The sequence below is a fragment of the Leucoraja erinacea genome, chromosome 8 (assembly GCF_028641065.1).
Source record: "Leucoraja erinacea ecotype New England chromosome 8, Leri_hhj_1, whole genome shotgun sequence".
NCBI classification, from domain to species: Eukaryota; Metazoa; Chordata; class Chondrichthyes; order Rajiformes; family Rajidae; genus Leucoraja; species Leucoraja erinaceus.
The window spans coordinates 35,820,850-35,840,302 of NC_073384.1; the positions used below are offsets into that span (position 1 = coordinate 35,820,850).

At 43.4% G+C, this 19,453-nt stretch overlaps 1 protein-coding gene across 6 annotated transcripts in view; it reads right to left on the reverse strand.

The window, feature by feature from the left end:
* The window catches only part of afdna (afadin, adherens junction formation factor a), a 149,863-nt gene that overhangs the window by 5,097 nt on the left and 125,313 nt on the right, over nucleotides 1-19,453 (reverse strand). The window contains exons 29-32 of one of the 6 annotated variants that reach the window (XM_055639442.1): nucleotides 19,258-19,287; nucleotides 11,754-11,888; nucleotides 8,941-9,466; nucleotides 5,946-6,039 (exon numbers count right to left, since the gene is read on the reverse strand). In XM_055639442.1, the coding sequence (XP_055495417.1) occupies nucleotides 5,946-6,039; nucleotides 8,941-9,466; nucleotides 11,754-11,888; nucleotides 19,258-19,287 (785 nt within the window). The remainder of the gene's footprint in view (nucleotides 1-5,945; nucleotides 6,040-8,940; nucleotides 9,467-11,753; nucleotides 11,889-19,257; nucleotides 19,288-19,453) is intronic. The other 5 variants (XM_055639446.1, XM_055639444.1, XM_055639445.1 and 2 more) reach the window with 5 other exon arrangements.

Genomic DNA, 19,453 nt, shown 5'->3' on the forward strand with positions numbered 1-19,453 from the left:
TTCACGTACTTTTGTCTTTGCTCTGAGGCCGGTGAGGTTGAAGAGCCTGCCATCTGATCTAGTACACAGGTAGATCCCCTCGGTTGCAATGCCAAAGGCATGTTTCAAGAGCAGAGCGAAGAAAATCCCAAAGAGTGGGAGCGAGGACGCAGCCTTGTTTGAAGCCACTGTGGATGTTGAAGGGCTCAGAGAAGCTGACATTGAATTGCACTGTCCCCTTCGTGTTGATGTGGAAGGATTCTATCATGCTCTCCAGTTTTGGTGGGCAGCCGATCTTTGGCAGAGCCTTAAATAGGCCATCTTAGCTGACGAGATTGAACGCCTTGGTGAGGTCAATGAAAGCAAGATACAGGGCCATCCGCTGTTCTCTGTACTTCTCCTGGAGAAGGGAGAAGACCATGTCTACTGTTGACCTTCCAGCTCGGAAACCGCACTGTGACTGGGTAGACACGTTCTGCCAGCTTCTGCAGGCGGGTCAAGGTGACCCGAGCAAAGACCTTGACGACGATGTTGAGGAGGGAGATGCCTCTTTAGTTAGAAACATAGAAAATAGGTGCAGGAATAGGCCATTCGGCCCTTCGAGCCTGCACCGCCATTCAATATGATCATGGCTGATCATCCAACTCAGTATCCTGTACCTGGATTCTCTCCATACCCGCTGATCCCTTTAGCCACAAGGGCCACATCAACGTTCTTGATGGCGGCACGTCTGACGAGGATCAGATCCAGTTGATGCCAATGCTTTGAGCGTGGGTGTCTCCAGGAAACCCTGTGCTTGGGGTTTGTCTGGAAGTACGAGTTGGCGAAGAACAGGTTGTTGCAGTCGCTTCTCTCGCCCGTGTTCTTGTAGAGGGTAATGACCGTGGCATCCCTCATGTCCTGCGGTACAGCTCCTTCTTGTCAGCACTGGCAGAGGATTTCATACAAAGGAAGCAGTAAGGTAGTTTTGCAATGCTTGATCAAGTCAGGGGGAATCCCGTCACTGCATGGGGCCTTGCCTGAGGCCAGGCTGTCAATGGCCTTGCTGAGCTCTTCTACCTTCGGCTCTGTGCCCAATTCATCCACAGTCGGCAGGCACTCGGTGGCATCAAGGGCTGAGGGGGGCAGTGTTCTCTCTCGAGTAGAGGTCGGAGTAGTGTTCCATCCATCTCTCCATCTACTGGCATTCGTCTGTGATTACTTCCCCAGTGGAGGATTTGAGGGGGGCTGTCTTGCTCTGGACTGGCCCAGTGCCTTCTTAATGGCATTGTACATTCCCCTGACGTTCCCTGTTATGGCGGCCATCTGGATGACCTCAGCCGTAGTCATTGGCGCAATGCCTGGCAGTCTGCAGAACCTTGCTCCTGGCAGCCCTGAGGATCTGCAGGTTCTACTTGTTAGTTGACAGCTTGTACTCGGCTACGGCGGCGCGCTTAACTTAGATGACGGGAGTCATCTCGGTTGACTTGTCCTCAAACCGGCCGTGCGTCTTCGAGGTCTTCTTCCCAAAGCTAGCCAAGGCTATGCGGTGCATGGTGTCCCGCAGAATTTCCCAATTCTCTGTTGCAGTCTCCAGGCCATGAGGTGCCAAGTTTTTTCTCAAAAGCCTCTACAAACTGTTGCACGAGATCTGGACGGGGCATCTTACTGACATCAATGCGGGGGTTTCCCTGCTTCTTGGTATGGTAAAACCTCTTTGGCTGCAGTCTTCTACTTCCTCGTGTCCGGCCATCTTCTATATCACGTCTTTCCGGTCGGTCAGTGACGGTTGATGGTCGGTGGTTGCACAATTGGCTACTTCAGTCCGTCACTGTGGTACAGGTTCTGTCGTCAGCATGGCCTGGGATGTGCCACGTGCAGGCTTCTGCTTGCATCCCGGCTGCAGCCTGATCTTGCAACACACCGAAGAGTAGTCTGTGTCGCAGTCCGCACTGTGGTGGGAGCGTGCGTGGAGAACGTTCTTGATGGCGGCACGTCTGATGAGGATCAGATCCAGTTGATTCCAATGCTTTGAGCGTGGGTGTCTCCAGGAAACCCTGTGCTTGGGGTTTGTCTGGAAGTACGAGTTGGCGAAGCACAGGTCATGATAAGTGCACAGCTCAAGTAGTCGCTGTCAGTTATTATTCATTTTCCCCACACCAAACTGCCCAAGGCAGGAAGACCACGATTCATGGTCTGCGCCCACTCTGGCGTTGAAGTCGTCCAGGAGAACAAGTTCTTCCTTGCTGGAGATGCTGCTGCTGATGGATGCGAGGTTCTCATGTGGAGAACTTTGTGTCTGATGTGGAGGACAGTGTTGGGGCATACACGCTGACAAGGGTGAGGGTGACTGGGCCTGCAGTGGTGTTGAGGTGGAGAGTCAGGAGTCGCTCTGAGCCATTACTGCCTGGTTCCAGCGTGTTTAGCAGCCTGTTCTTTACTGTGAAGCCTACTCTGTACTCTCTGGGCTTGTCAGAGTCCTTCCCTGCCAGCAAAACTCCTTCTCCTTCAGTGTGCATAGTCTGCCAGCCTTGTTTCCTGAAGGGTGGCTATGTCTATGTTGAGTCTCTTGAGCTTGTTGTTTATGACAGCTGTTTTCCTGCAATCGCTGATATCCTGTAGGTTTTGAGAGAGGCCGGTCATCATTGTCCGGACATTCCAAGTTCCCAGTTTTAGAGCTGGTCTCTTTTGATGTGTTCTTTTGTTGGTAGGTGCGACGGTTGCGATCTGCTGTTCGGATAGTTCCTAATCCTCGTGCACCCAGTGAGGATAGCAGACCGTGGCGGGACAGCACCTTATTGGCTGGGGGCTGCCCAGCTTGAGGCAGGCGGTAGCTGTCCAGTGAGATCCAAAAATCCCACCGTCGAGAGCAACCCCTGGCGCCTCGCTTTACTCCAAACTAGCGATGACTTATAACTGGTAACTGTTGCTCCCTGTGTTGTGTCAACGCCGCAGCTGGAGTGTCCTCTCCAGGTTGTAGGTTTGCAGGTGATGTGTAGTCGGATGCAAGCCCAGGCGATGTCATATGGCGGACAGACTGTTGCCCATGCAGCACGTTTCCCCCCCCCCTCCACGTTGCTGATCAATCCAAAGGAACAGCAGGGCTGTTACAGTTTGGCACCAGCGTCGTCGTAGGAGCTGCCAGAGCGAGGTTGTAGACAACGACGAACTGCCCTAGGGGCTCCGACTGGATTTTCTTGAGGTTTACTCCTGGAACCTTTTCCATAACTGGGTAATGCCTCAAGGCAGTGGAGGTTTTAAATCAGTTTTCCCTCTACTAGATAGACTGCCTTCCCAGGCTGACGAGCCCCATCTGCCCGCTTTGGCAGAAGGCAAAAGAGTGGCAATAAAGGGGTATTTTTCTGGTTAGCTGCCAGTGACTAATGGAGTTCCGCAGGGGTCAGTACTGGGGTCGCTACTCTTCACATTGTATATTAGTGATTTGGATGAGGGGATTGAAGGCTTTGTTGCCAAGTTTGCAGATGGTACGAAAATAGGTGGAGGGGCAGGTATTGTAGAGGAAGCAGGGACTCTGCAGAAGAAATTGGGCAGGTTTGCAGAGTGGGCGGAGAAGTGGCAGATGGAATAAAGTGTAGCAAAGTGCGGAGTCATGCATTTTGGTAGTCAGAATAAAGGCATAGACTAGAGTCATATGCTCCGAAGCAGAACAATGAAATTCTTACTTGTAGCAGCACAACAGATCTATAAACACAGTACTCAATAGATAAATGTTAATTAAATAAAAAACAATATCGTGCAAAACAATGATCAAAGTACATAGTGCAACTAAGATAGTTCTGAGGTTAGTTGGGAGTTCATAGTGTTCAATAGTTCAATGGCTGTTGGGAAGCTGTTCCTGAACCCGAAACCCTTTTCAGACTCCTATAACTTCTTCCTGATAACAGCAGTTAAATGAGAGCATGGCCAGGTATAGGTCCTTGATGATGCTGGCTACTGTTTTGAGGCAGCACCTCCGACAGAACCCTTCAATGGAGGGATGGTAAGTACCGTGATGGACCAGGCGGTGCTCACCACTTTCCGTAATTCCTGGACATTGAGATGCCAAACCAGGCCATGATGCAACCAGTCAAAGGTACACAAAAATGCTGGAGAAACTCAGTGGGTGCAGCAGAGTGATGGAGTGAAGGAAATAGGCAACGTTTCGGGCCGAAACCCTTCTTCGGACATATGCAACCAGTCAATATGCTCTCTACCATACACATGTAGAAGTGTATTAGTTGACGTACCAAATCCCTTTAATCTTCTAAGGAAGTAGAGGTGTTGATGAGCTTTCTTAAGATTGCATCAATGTGTCGTGTCTAGGAACTTAAAAGTTGTTGATGAAGATCGTTTGTGGATCCATGGCCTTTCTTTACTACAGTCAATCAGTTCCTTTGTTTTATTGACGTTGAGGCTAAGGTTGTTCTGGCACCACTCAATCAAACGATTACTCTCCCTACTATACTCTGATTAATCATTATCCATAATTCGTCCAACAATATTTGTGTTATTGGTGACTTTAAAGATGGAGTTGGGACTGTGTCAAGTGCAGCATTTCCTGCGATTGCAAGGAAATGTACCAGGGGAGGGGTGGTTTGGGTGGGAAGGGACAAATTGACCAGGGAGTTACGGAGGGAGCAGTCTCTGTGGAAAGCCAAAAGGGGAGGAGATGGGATAGGGGATAGGAGTAGGGGATAGATTCCAGGGTGGGAAGAAGTGTAGTCCAGATAGCCATGGGAGTCAGTGGGTTTGTAGTAGATGTCGGTCAGTAGTCTATTAACGGTGATAGAGATAGTGAGGTCAAGAAACGGTAGAGAGATGTCGGAAATGATCCAGGTGAATTTGAGCACCAATGCGGTCGTCAATGTAGCGGAGGTAGAGTTCGGGGATAGGGCCATGGTACGCCTCGAACAAGGATTGTTCGACGTACCCTACAAAGAGGCAGGCATAGCTGGGGCCCATGCGCGTGCCCATAGCTACGCCTTGGATTTGGAGGAAATGGGCGGAGTCAAAGGAAAAGTTGTTGAGGGTAAGGACCAGCTCCGCTAGGCAGAGGAGAGTATCGGTAGATGGGAATTGGTTGGTTCTGCAGTCGATGAAGAAACGGAGGGCCTTAGGACCCTCCTAGTGGGGGATGGAGGTGTAGAGTGACTGGACATCCATGGTGAAGATGAGGGAACAGAAGCCTGGAAAACAGAAGTCATGGAGGAGACGAAGAGCGTGTGAGGTGTCTTGGACATAGGTAGGGAGAGATTTGACCAGGGGGAATAAGATCGAGTCAAGGTATGTGGAAATAAGTTCGGTGGGACACGAACACGCAGAAACAATGGGTCTGTTTTTATTGCCTGAGTGGACCAATGCAGAGTAGAGAGTCAGCATGAATAAATAGATGGCATGCTGACTAGGGGAAAGGGGAAATATCAGGACTAATTGCATTACTGAAATGGATTTCTTCTGCTCTATCATTATAATAAATACACAATTATGCACCAATAAATGCTGTTAATTCTTATACAAAATTATGTAAACTCCCCGGTCTTCAGAGGATTTGAGTTCTAGGAAGGTATGTCACTTCAGAGCTCTTCATCTTACAGAATATGCTTGCACATCAATTGAATTTGGTTTTAAAATTAACATTGAGTCTTGATGTGGTTCCATGTACATCTGAAGATAATCAGCATTTTATGAAAACTTGATCATCAGCAAATTAATGTTAAGTTTTTGAGATTTTTAGTCCCAAGACAAAAATGTTTAATGAAATTGATATTTTGCTGGCAGTTCAGCAACAGTCAGACATTAAAATCATATTCACCAACAATCACCAAGGGCTTTAACGATACAACTAAGATTAGCATGCACTTTATAAACATACTCCACAATACTAGCTTCATGCACAGAAAATATTTGTGTAAATGCAGTGAAACAGTTCAATTTTAGAATTTCCCACAATTCCAACTTTTCAATTGATAACTTTTTTCAAATCTTACCCTTTATTTTGTTCAACGCGCTTCTCTCTTGGGCCTTTGTAAATGTCATTTGCCCCAGTATTACTTGCTGATGACCCTCCATATGTAGTAAATCCTAGTTTAATAAAATATTTTTCTTAAAATTACTTGCATCATAATTAGATGTTCACAAATATGCTTGATATGAGCAATCTATTCTTGAAATTGAATGGCAGCAAAATAAACCTGAATATAATTTCATAAGAGTGGCTACAAATTCTCGTGAAGAACACTCCAAAATTGAAAAGGTGAATATTTACCTTAGCGGTGAAAAATTTGTTACACAAGTTTACCTTTAGCACCAGTGATCAGTTATTCAAAATTAGGATTGCAGACTCTCGTTTTCTTAAGAGGTCTGATCTTAATTCCAGAAGTGGCATGAACTGTTTCACGATAAACAAAAACAGCCTGTGAGGGTGCAACTACACCACTCAAATAAGCCTTTTGAATGGATTCTCATACATCCTTATTATAACTATAAATCTCTGATTTTGGATGTGTGTGTGAGTGTATTTATTTGTTTTGTGTGTTGTCACATCTTCTCGAAAAAACGATGCTCCAACGGTAACATTTTTACATATTCGGGTAGAGATTTACTCCCTGGAGCCCGAAATCGCCTTACCTGAAAATGTTGTCCTTTATTTCTCGAGTTATTTATGAAAATGTTCACAAATCCGATAAAACTTAGAAAATAAACCGGCGCTTTTGTTGACGACGCCACAATGGATCTGCCTGCCTGCCGTCTGCTCGCGCTGCGATTTTGCCTGCAGCTGGAGCCCGGAGCTGGAGCCCAGAGCTGAAGCTGCAGCTGGAGTGAGGGAGTATTGGGTTCGGGAACCAGCCCTCCCCTGTGACGCTGTGCCCCCCCCCCCCCCCCACCCTAAAAACTCTACCCCCTCCCTCTCTGCCTCCCCGCCCTCTCTGCATCTGCCCCTCTCTCTGACCCTGCCCTCTCTAGCCGCGCCTGCGAGTTGGGAGCTATGCGTGAGTGGATAGGGCGGGGGATGGGGTAAAAGGAATGAATGAATAATATTAATATCATATCAAGGGAGTGGTTAGTGTGTGCGTGTGTCTGGGGCCAGGTGGTGGCTAGTGTCTGCGTGTGGGGGGGGGGGGGGGGGGGGTGGTTTGGTTAGTGCGCATTGAGGGGACGGGACCCAACAGCTCCCCCTTGGTCTAGTCACTCCTAAAATTCAACCAGTGACGCACTAACTGCAATGCACATTTTTTTTTTTTTTTAATGTGTTGTTGCTTGCAGGCAAGGCAATTCTGACTTCCTCTCTCAAGCCCATGACTCCTACCATCTTATGAGGCAATCTTATGAATCATTAGACTCATCGGCTCCCTCTCATTTCTCCATACTACTGAGATTTCCTTCTCACACATGCCTATCAATTTTCCTTTGAATTTCTTGTAATAACTACATATTTCCCTCCTAAAAGCTAAATAGCCTTCCATGTCATGTGAAAATATAGGCAAAACAGTTGATTATAGTTTAATAATATGGTAGTTGGCTATACAGAGCATTAATGAGGATCAGTTTATTTGAACAGCCAGCTGTAAATCTTTGTGGAGTCACATACATTTTTTTGTGTGGATTTTCTTTTTAAATTGTTCTTTCATCATCTTCAAAATTGCTTTGATTTTGTTATTTGCTTGGTTACTCTCTCTTTCCCTTTATTTTAGCCCAGAATAATAAGAACATCTAACCTCTGCTCTGATACAGTGAGGTGACATGTTGAAGATTTTACAGTGCCAATCTCATCATCAGAATGAACTAATTACTTATCTCTAACCTTCCAGAGTTAACCATCAAAATCTACGAATGGAAACAATGGGTGTCATACTGAAAAAGCTTCCAAACCAATATAAAGTCTGTAATTGAATCATATATGACCATCTAACTGAAAATGATTGTTCACCTTGAAGATAGTAATTTTTTTGGTATAATTTCTTTAAAAATGTCTGACTTTATGCTAAGCGGAAATTTCAAACTAAACAAGTTTATTTCACTACCCATTCAATAAAGCATGCATCAGTTTTTATTTTAAAGCAGATTTGATTAATGACAGAATTAAGAATCAAATGTTTAAGGCATATGAGAGTGTTAGGTGACAATGAAAGATTCTGAATGCAACACTGGCCAAATTTTAAGAGCAAAAACAAAATTATAGCCACATTGCATTCTAAGCATTGCTGTTAAATAATTGTGAAGCCTTCGATTACCCACTGATTAACAATTTGCTTATACAGCCAATTATTAAATTTGAAATAAAAATAGAAAATGCTCAAAAAGCTCAGATCACACAGCATCTGTGGAAAGGGAAATTGTTAACGTTTAAAGTCCAGGATCATTCATCACATGTTCCCAGGATTTTCTGCTTTATTCCAGCATCTACAGTTCCTTAAAATTTAATTTACCATTAAATTTGAATATTGCCGTATATTGGCTAAATTGGCCGTCTCAAGAAGTGGGGTAAGCTGCAGGTTCACAACTAATTATTCGTAATGCTAGGTTACATTACACCAGATCAGTTCCCCTTTGCAACAGGAATAGTAAAAGCTTTGAAATAATCCCCAAAATTGGTAAAGACTGCAAGCATTCCAATCTGCCAAATTATTTTCCTGTATATGGAGGGGCTTTAAAGGAGCATTCATTCACAGAACAAAACCAAAACCAACAGTACTTTGATTGGAATAACTTACAAAAATAAAATCTATATTAGCCATCCATCAGAATTATTAGGGGTGTGCAATTATAATATTCGAGAGGATAGGATAGAAGAATTTGTAGATAAGAGTTTGAAGAGAAAATATTCAGTGACTTTAAGGTAAAACGATTGATTGATTCCTGAATCAAGTAAAATTGGGTGTTATTTTGGAGGAAGAAAGTTACATTCTCAATCAGGAAATTGCAGAAACCAAGAAAGTCTAAAAGAATAAAAAGTACAAGATTGTTACTTGTACTTGTCTCTACCTTTTAAATCACTCTGTGGCATGAAGCTCTGTTTGGTTGGAGGGGGAGGTGGGACACCAGTTTTTGGAGCAGTACTGTTGGCATTGGCAGATGGTGGTCGGAATGAGTTTGAAAGATAGCAGCCATCTGAAACCGGGCGGGGTTGACGAATGAATGCCGGCTGCTTAGGGGCAACAGGCAGTTCACCATACGATTTTCTTGTAATGGAGTACTTATCCTGACCTGAAAGATTTGCATCTTCCTCATCCTCATCATTGTATGGGACAAACTTGGCAGTATAAACTTTGTCAGGGGAGACGATCTGTGTTTTGATGTAAGAAATGTTTCTCTGAGGAGGGGGAGGAGCGTTAGATGAATGGGATGGGGGAGGAATTTCATACTGCTGGCTTTCAGAAGCATAGTCCCGTGGAAGGGGAGGCCTGTACAGACCAGGTTCATCAGGTTGGAGTAACTTCCTCTCAGCTTCTTCTTGTTGTCTACGTCTTTCAGCTTCCAAACGTGTGTAATATTCTTCTTCTTGTCTTCTCTAATGGAAACCAGAAAGTTGTTAGTCAGCTTGTAACGCAACACAATCAGAATATCTGTTATTTCAGACTGAAAACAAAATGCAGAGATTTTTTAAAGTATTAAAACCCACGCCTATCTTCTGCTAAATTTAGATTAAAAACTCCTTTTTTATAATTAATTTCTGCCTGTTCTTCTGGTCTCCAAGTTGTGCTCTAAAGTAGTGTGAAGTAAGTATGCAATTAGTTTCCTCAAATTCAGAGTAATCAAAAGAGAATTTAAAAAAAATTGCTGACATTACAACAAAAATTGTAGTATATATCGTGAACTAAAAGAGAATAGAATGATGGAAAGTAATGGTGCAAATCTTTTTCAGGCCCCAAGATCACCAACTCCCTGTGCTTGGTCCTCTTTTTCTTTCAGCATGGGTCCTGGTACAGTATTCTGCTGGAAGGCTGCATCTACCTCATAGGGCCCAATGCAGCCACGGAAATTCACAAATTCTCCAGAACATTGATAAAAAAACTAAATGATAAAAAAACTTTAAAAGTTGTAACATCAAAAATAATTCCATACGTGCAACTGTCATACGTGCAGCTAGAATTTAGAAGATTGAGGGGGGATCTTATAGAAACTTACAAAATTCTTAAGGGGTTAGACAGGCTAGATGGAGGAAGATTGTTCCCGATGTTGGGGAAGTCTAGAACAAGGGGTCACAGTTTAAGGATAAGGTAAAATCTTTTAGGACCGAGATGAGAAAAACATTTTTCCCACAGAGAGTGGCGAATCTCTGGAATTCTCTGCCACAGAAGGTAGTTGAGGCCAGTTCATTGGCTATATTTAAGAGAGAGTTAGATGTGGCCCTTGTGGCTAAAGGGATCAGGGGGTATGGAGAGAAGGCAGGTACAGGATGCTGAGATGGATGATCAGCTATGATCATATTGAATGGCGGTGCAGGCTCGAAGGGCCGAATGGCCTACTCCTGCACCTATTTTCTATGTCATTAAATGCACCTGGACTAACCACGTTACATGAAATATTTTACCCACTGTTCTAACAACTGTTCCTGCACATGGATTTAAATGGTTTGAGGGACGTTTATACTGCCTTATCGAAACCCAATGGAGACGCCACCAGATCAGTACACGAGCAGCAAACAATACAATCGTCGAAGGTTCAATACCAGATTTTAAAACAGTGTTAGTACGGGACTAACAGATTTGTGATAAAATGAACCTGGCACTTGCTTGAAAGATTTGCCCCAAATGTAACTAAAAATAGTACAATTGTAAAGGGGGTAAAGGTATCATAAGTGTATACACAATCACATTTTAGAAGCTTAAAGCAACTATTGATCCTTAGTTTTATTAACCGGAGGTAAATATCATACACCAGAGATATGGAACAAGCTGTAGAGGCAGGTACAGTTATAATGTTTAATCATATACATAGTTAGGAGGGCTTTGGAGGAACATGGGTGACACACAGGCAAATGGGATGAGCACAGGTGGACATTTTTGCTGAGATTGAGTGAAGGGCCCATTTTGGTGCTGTATAACTCTGTGACTAATTATTTTTCATTTAAGTGTTACTTAGAAAGGCTTGTTTTTCGTCTTTTTTTTTCAGGAAATAAAATGCATGCCCAACCCGACCTGATGAGTTTGTCCTCGTGCTCTGCATTTCACACCTACATTATTTTGTCTATGTTCTCCCCCTCTAACTGCTCCCAATCACTCATTGACTAGATAAGCATCTTCCCACGTCATCTGACCTGCTGAATATTTCTGACATTTTCTGTTTTACATTTGTAGCATCTGCATTTTTTTCTGATTCTCACTTGACTCTTTTCTTCAATTTTAATCGTTTTTACAATGACGCTGGTATTCAGAAAAAAAAATCACTAATATACATCGATCAATGAACCCAACAGTCCAATGCACTAAATTCTGGGTACTTTGGACACTCACATTTGGCCCTTGCATAATTTGTGAGACAAAAAATAGCAGCTTTTGAGGCCAAGAATATTAGGCCAAGAGCAGGAGCAGCTGATAACTAGTTGATTCCGTTGGAAATGATGACTCGGATAACTCTGTTGACTATCTTTATACTGGAGTTGGGATGATGATGATGACAGGTACTGTAATATATGTTTTCATATCATTACCTACACAGAAATCCACAATATACAATGACATAGAACCATATTAAAAATGAAGTATTTTGAATAATCAAGTGGTGTAACCAGATAAGTAAAAAAACTTTAAAATAATTTGACACCATGGCTGTTTGGCAGAAACTCAAACTCTAACCTTTTCATTGGTTTCCCTCTTAGCTCGCTCCTCCTCTTGATGAAGGCGTTCATCATCTTGCCTTGCTCTTTCTTCTGCTTCTCGCTTTCTGATTTCTTCTAGTTGCTGATGGCGCCTGCGTTCCTCATCTTGCAACTGTGATTAATTTGTCAGATTTTAATTTTATTTAAACAGCATTTCACTTGCATTGTTTGCAACTCATAATTCAAAGATAAAAGGCCAGTGCAACAAATCTACTTTGTACCATCCTGACACTGCTCTCCACCATTACGTCTGAAAAGGAGATATGGCCTGAGAGAACATACTTACAAATACACCACCGATTTTCCAGCACCCTTGGTTCCAGAGCCTTGGTGTATTATCCATTTTGCTAGACCAACAGAGGTCAAGAAATAATAATTCAACAATACACATCTGACCCACCAGTAATACCCCTCCCATGTTTTCAAAGCACCATGAACTGCTAGAAATATAAATAAAATAAATATTAAATGTGACTTATATGATTGATGAAATACGTTAGTACAGGTATAAATGATATAGGTCTATTAGTACACGACGACAGCCACTTGGACTTTGCTTACCAGGCAGTTAAATGTAAACTAAATAAGCTAAGAATTGCACAAAACCGAAGGATCTATCAGTAACTGCAGATGCAAACAATTTAATCTTACAGAATGGAGGCCCATGTCCCAAAAGAGCGCTCACCACATGCAACGCCATCTGTGGCTGCCCAGTGAACTAGTCTGGCAGTCACAGGAATCTCAAGTGCGCTCTTGTAATTTTGTCCAGATTAAAGGAGGTACCAGACCTTCAGTTGCCAGAAAATCAGTGGTATACCTACTTGGAAGATTTACCTTATCATTAAGGAGGAGGAGCCATCTTGAGGAACAGCTGCTAGCCAGCAGCCGTCCGTTTTAATTCGCTTTTTTTTATAGTTTTTTGTGAGTCCTGTTTTTCGTTCGTAGGGGATATGGACTTTTTAATGTGGGGGGTAGGTGTCAACTCTACTTCTAGGTCCCCACCTGATCGGTGAGGCAGCTTTTTCTCCGGGCTGCCCATCGACCTGTGCTCGTGGCCTACCAGCGGGCTTGGAGCGCCGTTTCCTGGCGGGGACCGCCCAGCACCTCGGCCTTGGCACACGCTGGAGCGGTTTCGTGGAGCGGAGCGGGCGATGCCTTGCCTGGGTCGCAGCCCGCTGGATCGACGCGCTGGAGCTCCGGTGAGCTGAGACCGCCGTGTTCAACACCTCCGGGCTGCGGGTCTGCGGCGCGGAACGGGCGGCGCCGACTTCATTATCGGGAGCTCCAAACCGGCGCGGCCTTGTCGGCTTCGGAAGCAGTGGTCTCCAACTAGAAAGCGGCCGTTCCAGGTGGCCAAGCCGCTGAGAGGACTCTCCCGACGCCAGGGCAAGATCACCCGGTGAGAACGGCCAGGAACATCGGGCCTCCGTAGAGGCAATTGCGGTGGCCTCAATAGGCCTGACTTTGGGGTGAACTTGGGGTGGGGACTGGACATTGTGCCTTCCCACAGTGGTATCCACTGTGGGGGGATGGGTTTTTTTGTCTGTAATGCAATCCTGTTAGTCTTTGTCCAAGACGGCTGCCATGGAGGGAGAGTGGACGCTGGCGCGCTTTGGCTGCCGCTGCTCTCTCTTCACATTGTGTTTCTGATTTTCTGTTTTTGGACTGAATTCTGTTTTTAGTTTGTGTCTCTGTGATGTCTTTATTATTTATTTTACTCTGATTATATGTTTACATTCCTGTTAATCTATGTAAGGTTTCCTTGAGATGTCTGAAAGGCGCCCAACAAATAAAATTTATTATTATTATTATTATCAACATTGGTTATTGATCTTTAAATTATAACAACCTGCTGTACAGCCTGAATTTTCAATTTGTACTCACCAGCAAGATAATGTTCCCCAATACATTTTGTTGGCAAAAATTCTCATCAAGTTTTAGGGCCAACTGCAATGCTGGCAGTTTATGAATGACTGACAACCTTTCAATTGAGATTAATAATACAATGGGGAAAATACTCATTATTAATCTCTAAAACCATGAATTACACTGAACTTTTAATGAGAATATATTCTGCAACCATATTAGATAATGAATCAATACTATAATGTTGCATAACAGAATAGAATGTGGCAATTATATCCATTTATTTGTACATTACCACCGAGCTTACTGGAAAATTCTATCATGCTCACTGCATATTCATCCGCCTAAACCATACAGAATCGCACACACTTGTGGGCAGGTGTATGGAAAAGTTAGATTAGTTTCTGCGAATACAGTATCATACATATTGCAAGACAACTTTCAAAACAGGTTAGAACGAAGTTTACTTTAATGCTTTAAAGCAACATGTTTTTGATGAATCCTATGTCTGACAACTTCAAAAAAAGTTGAAGAGTAATACAATTTATCCTTTCCATCCTTGGGTCAACCATGATGAATTACCATAACTTCCCATAATCATAAACCAACTGATGGAAAGTGCTAATTCTAACTAACTTCCAGGTTCAGAACAAAAACTAGAGGAAAAACTTTAAAATATTAATAACAGAAAATAAAAGAATGCTTAATTCAGAATTAACTTTTCATTTCTATTCTTAACAGCATTAATCTCTGAAAAAGTTACTTATATGAAATAAATTGGTAAAATAACATTTGCAAAATTGGGGCATAGAATCCATCTGAAATCTTGGAAGAAAACAATCAAATAGGTCCAATAACCTTGTTTGGTTTTTTTTTTTGGGGGGGGGGTGCATGCGTGTGATAATAAACTGGCAGGTTACTTGGTCAATGTAATTTTCCACTTGTGTAGTGGCTGTCAGGAAAATCCATGCAGAGTTGATGGATGTGCAAGGGAGAGTGATCACAGGGAAATAAGTGGGTGAATACTAATATGCAAGGGCATCTTGAGATTAAGGAATTGGTAATGTTGGGGCTCTTGAAGAGCATAGAAACATAGAAAATAGGTGCAGGAGTAGGCCATTCGTCCCTTCGAGCCTGCACCGCCATTCAATATGATCATGGCTGATCATCCAACTCGGTATCCTGTTCCTGCCTTCTCTCCATACCCCCTGATCCCTTTAGCCACAAGGGCCACATCTAACTCCCTCTTAAGTATAGCCAATGAACTGGCCTCAACTACCTTCTGCGGCAGAGAATTCCAGAGATTCACCACTCTCTGTGAAAAAAGTTTTCCCCATCTTGGTCCTAAAAGATTTCCCCCATATCCTTAAACTATGACCCCTTGTTCTGGACTTCCCCAACATCGGGAACAATCTTCCTGCATCTAGCCTGTCCAACCCCTTAATAATTTTGTAAGTTTCTATAAGATCCCCCCTCAATCTTCTAAATTCTAGCGAGTACAAACCGAGTCTATCCAGTCTTTCTTCATATGAAAGTCCCGACATCCCAGGAATCAGTCTGGTGAACTTTCTCTGTACTCCCTCTATGGCAAGAATGTCTTTCCTCAGATTAGGAGACCAAAACTGTACGCAATACTCCAGGTGTGGTCTCACCAAGACCCTGTACAACTGCAGTAGAACTTCCCTGCTCCTATACTCAAATCCTTTTGCTATGAATGTTAACATACCATTCGCCTTCTTCACTGCCTGCTGCACCTGCATGCCTACTTTTAATGACTGGTGTACCATGACACCCAGGTCTCGTTGCATCTTCCCCTTTCCTAATCGGCCACCATTCAGATAATCTACTTTCCTGCTTTTGCCACCAAAGTGGATAACCGCACATTTATCCACATTGTACTGCATCTGCCATGCATTTGCCCACTCACCCAGCCTATCCAAGTCACCTTGCAGCCTCCTAGCATCCTACTCACAGCTAACACTGCCCCCCAGCTTCGTGTCATCCACAAACTTGGAGATGTTGCATTCAATTCCCTCGTCCAAATCATTAATATATATCGTAAATAGCTGGGGTCCCAGAACTGAGCCTTGCGGTATCCCACTTGTCACTGCCTGCCATTGCGAAAAGGACCCGTTCACTCCTACTCTTTGCTTCCTGTCTGCCAACCAGTTCTCTATCCACATCAATACTGAACCCCCAATACCGTGTGCTTTAAGTTTGTATACTAATCGCTTATGTGGGACCTTGTCGAATGCCTTCTGGAAGTCCAGATACACCACATCCACTGGTTCTCCCTTATCCACTCTACTAGTTACATCCTCGAAAAATTCTATCAGATTCGTCAGACATGATTTACCTTTCATAAATCCATGCTGACTTTGTCCAATGATTTCACCACTTTCCAAATGTGCTGCTATCCAATCTTTAATAACTGATTCTAGCAGTTTCCCCACTACCGACGTTAGACTAACTGGTCTGTAATTCCCCGTTTTCTCTCTGCCTCCCTTTTTAAAAAGTGGGGTTACATTAGCTACCCTCCAATCCTCAGGAACTACTCCAGAATCTAAAGAGTTTTGAAAAATTATCACTAATGCATCCACTATTTCTGGGGCTACTTCCTTAAGTACTCTGGGATGCAGCCTATCTGGCCCTGGGGATTTATCGGCCTTTAATCCATTCAATTTACCCAACACCACTTCCCGTCTAACCTGGATTTCACTCAGTTCCCCCATCTCATTTGACCCCCGGTCCCCTGCTATTTCCGGCAGATTATTTATGTCTTCCTTAGTGAAGACAGAACCAAAGTAGTTATTCAATTGGTCTGCCATGTCCTTGTTCCCCATGATCAATTCACCCGTTTCTGACTGCAAGGGACCTACATTTGTTTTAACTAATCTTTTTCTCTTCACATATCTATAAAAGCTTTTGCAGTCAGTTTTTATGTTCCCTGCCAGTTTTCTTTCATACTCTATTTTCCCTTTCCTAATTAAGCCCTTTGTCCTACTCTGCTGGTCTCTGAATTTCTCCCAGTCCTCTGGTAGGCTGCTTTTTCTGGCTATCCACGGATGCACTACCTTCCCTGAATTATTTTTTTGCCAAACTGGGATGAACAATTGTTGTAGTTCATCCATGCAGTCTTTAAATGCCTTCCATTGCATATCCACCGTCAACCCATTAAGAATCAATCGGCCGTCTATCTTGGCCAATTCACGTCTCATACCCTCAAAGTTACCTTTCTTTAAGTTCAGGACCCTTGTTTCTGAATTAACGATGTCACACTCCATCCTAATGAAGAACTCAACCATATTATCGTCACTCTTGCCCAAGGGGCCTCGCACAACAAGACTGCTAACTAACCCTTCCTCATTACTCAATACCCAGTCTATAACAGCCTGCTCTCTCATTGGTTCCTCTACATGTTGGTTTAGAAAACTATCCCGCATACATTCCAAGAAATCCTTTTCCTCAGCACCCTTGCCAATTTGATTCACCCAATCTATATGTAGATTGAAGTCACCCATTATAGCTGTTTTACCTTTGTTGCACGCATTTCTAATTTCCTGTTTGATGCCATCCCCAACTCCACTACTACTGTTAGGTGGCCTGTACACAACTCCCATTAGCGTTTTCTGCCCCTTAGTGTTTCGCAGCTCTACCCATATCGATTCCACATCCTCAAAGCTAATGTCCTTCCTTTCTATTGCGTTAATCTGCTCTCTAACCAGCAACGCTACCCCACCTCCTTTCCCTTTCTGTCTATCCCTCCTGAATATTGAATATCCCTGGATGTTCAGCTCCCAGCCTTGGTCACCCTGGAGCCATGTCTCCGTGATCCCAACTATATCATAGCATTGAGGTGGATAATTCCCCAGGACCTGATAAGATTTATCCCAGGTTATCGAAAGGAACAGGAGATTGTGGGAGCCTTAACAAAGATCTTTGTGTCTTCTGTAGTCATAGGCTAAGTCCCAGAGGACTAGAGAGTAACTAATGCTTATTTTTCCTTTATTTAATAGGGGGGGGGGGGGGGGGGGGGGGGGGGGGGTAAAAGAGTAGAGAGAATCCAGGGAATTGCAAGCTGGTGAGCCTCACATTGTAGTAGGGAAGTTATTGAAGAAGATTCTATGGGATACAATTTACTCCCATTTGGAAGAAAATTGATTCAACGGGGAGAGTAGCATGGCTTTGCACATGGCAGGTTGTGTTTTACTAACTTGATCAAGTTTTTTTTTTAGATGGTGACGAAGGTGAGGGTCGGGCGATGGATGTTGTCTACATTTATTTTAGCACGGCACTTGATAAATTCTCCCATGGTAGGCTGATTCAGAAGATTAAGATGTATGGAATTAACAGTGGCTTGGTCGTATTGATACAGAACTATCTTACTGATAGAAGACAACGGTTGTGGTGGAAGTAAATATGCAGGCTAGAGGTCTGTGACCAGTGGTTCTGCTGGGATTTGTGCTTGGTCCTCTGCTATTTGTGATATCCAAGGCTGTCAAGTTATACAATGGGATATAGATCAGCTATAGAAATGGGCAGCAAAATTGTAGATGGAGTTTATTCCTAGCAAATTTGAGGTGTTGCACTTTGGGAGGTCACAATTAATGGCATGACCATTACAGCATGATGTACAGAAGGATCATGGGGTCCATGTCCATAACTCCTTAAAAGTGGCAACTCATGTAGATAGAGTGGTGAAGAAGACATATGGTATGCTTACTTTGAGTATAAGAGCTAGGAGGTTATGATGCAGATTTACAGGACTTTGGTTAGGCCTCATTCGGAATAGTGCATGCAGTTTTGGTCACCCCCTTACAGGATGGATGTGGAGGTTTTGGTAAGCGTGTAGACGAGTTTTACCAAAATGATGCCTGGATTAGGGGGTATTAGCTACATGGAAAGGCTGGACAGACTTGGATTGTTTTCTCTGGAACGCTGGAGAATGCTGGGTGACCAGATTGAAGTATATGAAATTATGAGCGCCATAGATAGTGCGGACAGTCAGAACCTCTCCCTGGAGGGCATAGATTTAAGAGAGGGGTAAAGTTTAAGGAGCTGCACGGGGCAACTTTTTTTTTTACATCATTTGAGTGCCTGGATCGTGCTACCAGGATTGGTGGTTGTGATAGGACAATAGTAGCATTTTAAAGAATTTTGGATAGGCACATGGATATGCAGGGAAAAGAGAGATATGGATTATGTGCAGATAAGGGATGGTCATGGCATCATGCTTGACTCGGATGTTGTAGGCCGAAGTGGGACGGGAGAGAGAGAAATTACCCCAAGCATTCAAATTCTAGTTACTAAACAATTATAAACACACTGTTTATAAAAAAGATCATAAGAACAGAACAGAAAATAAAATAATATTTGGCACATTTACAAAAGGCAAGTTAGACTAAATCACATATAAGCAGGAAATTTGAAATTAATTAGCTCGTCAGTCAGGGACAGTAGATGGAAACAAACTCTTTGGCTGGCTTGTTTATCTCTATATATGATCCCTGACCTGCAGTAATTTTCTAGCATTTACTTTACTTCCATATCCAGAGACAAATGTGCAGAGGTGAATAAACAGGCAAGAAATCAAGTAGGAAGAAAAAAGAACATACCAAATCTAGAACTGAGATAGCTGGAACAGTCTGCAGCAGGGATGAGGAAAGATGGGGCAAAATTATTAGTTCAGTTATTGTCAGGACCCATTTCACTAATTGCCTTAGGTATCAATATTAGAAAATCTGGAGCACTGAGAAAACCCCTTGCATCATCAGAAGAGAAAACATGGCATATTTTAGTGTTTGCTTTTAT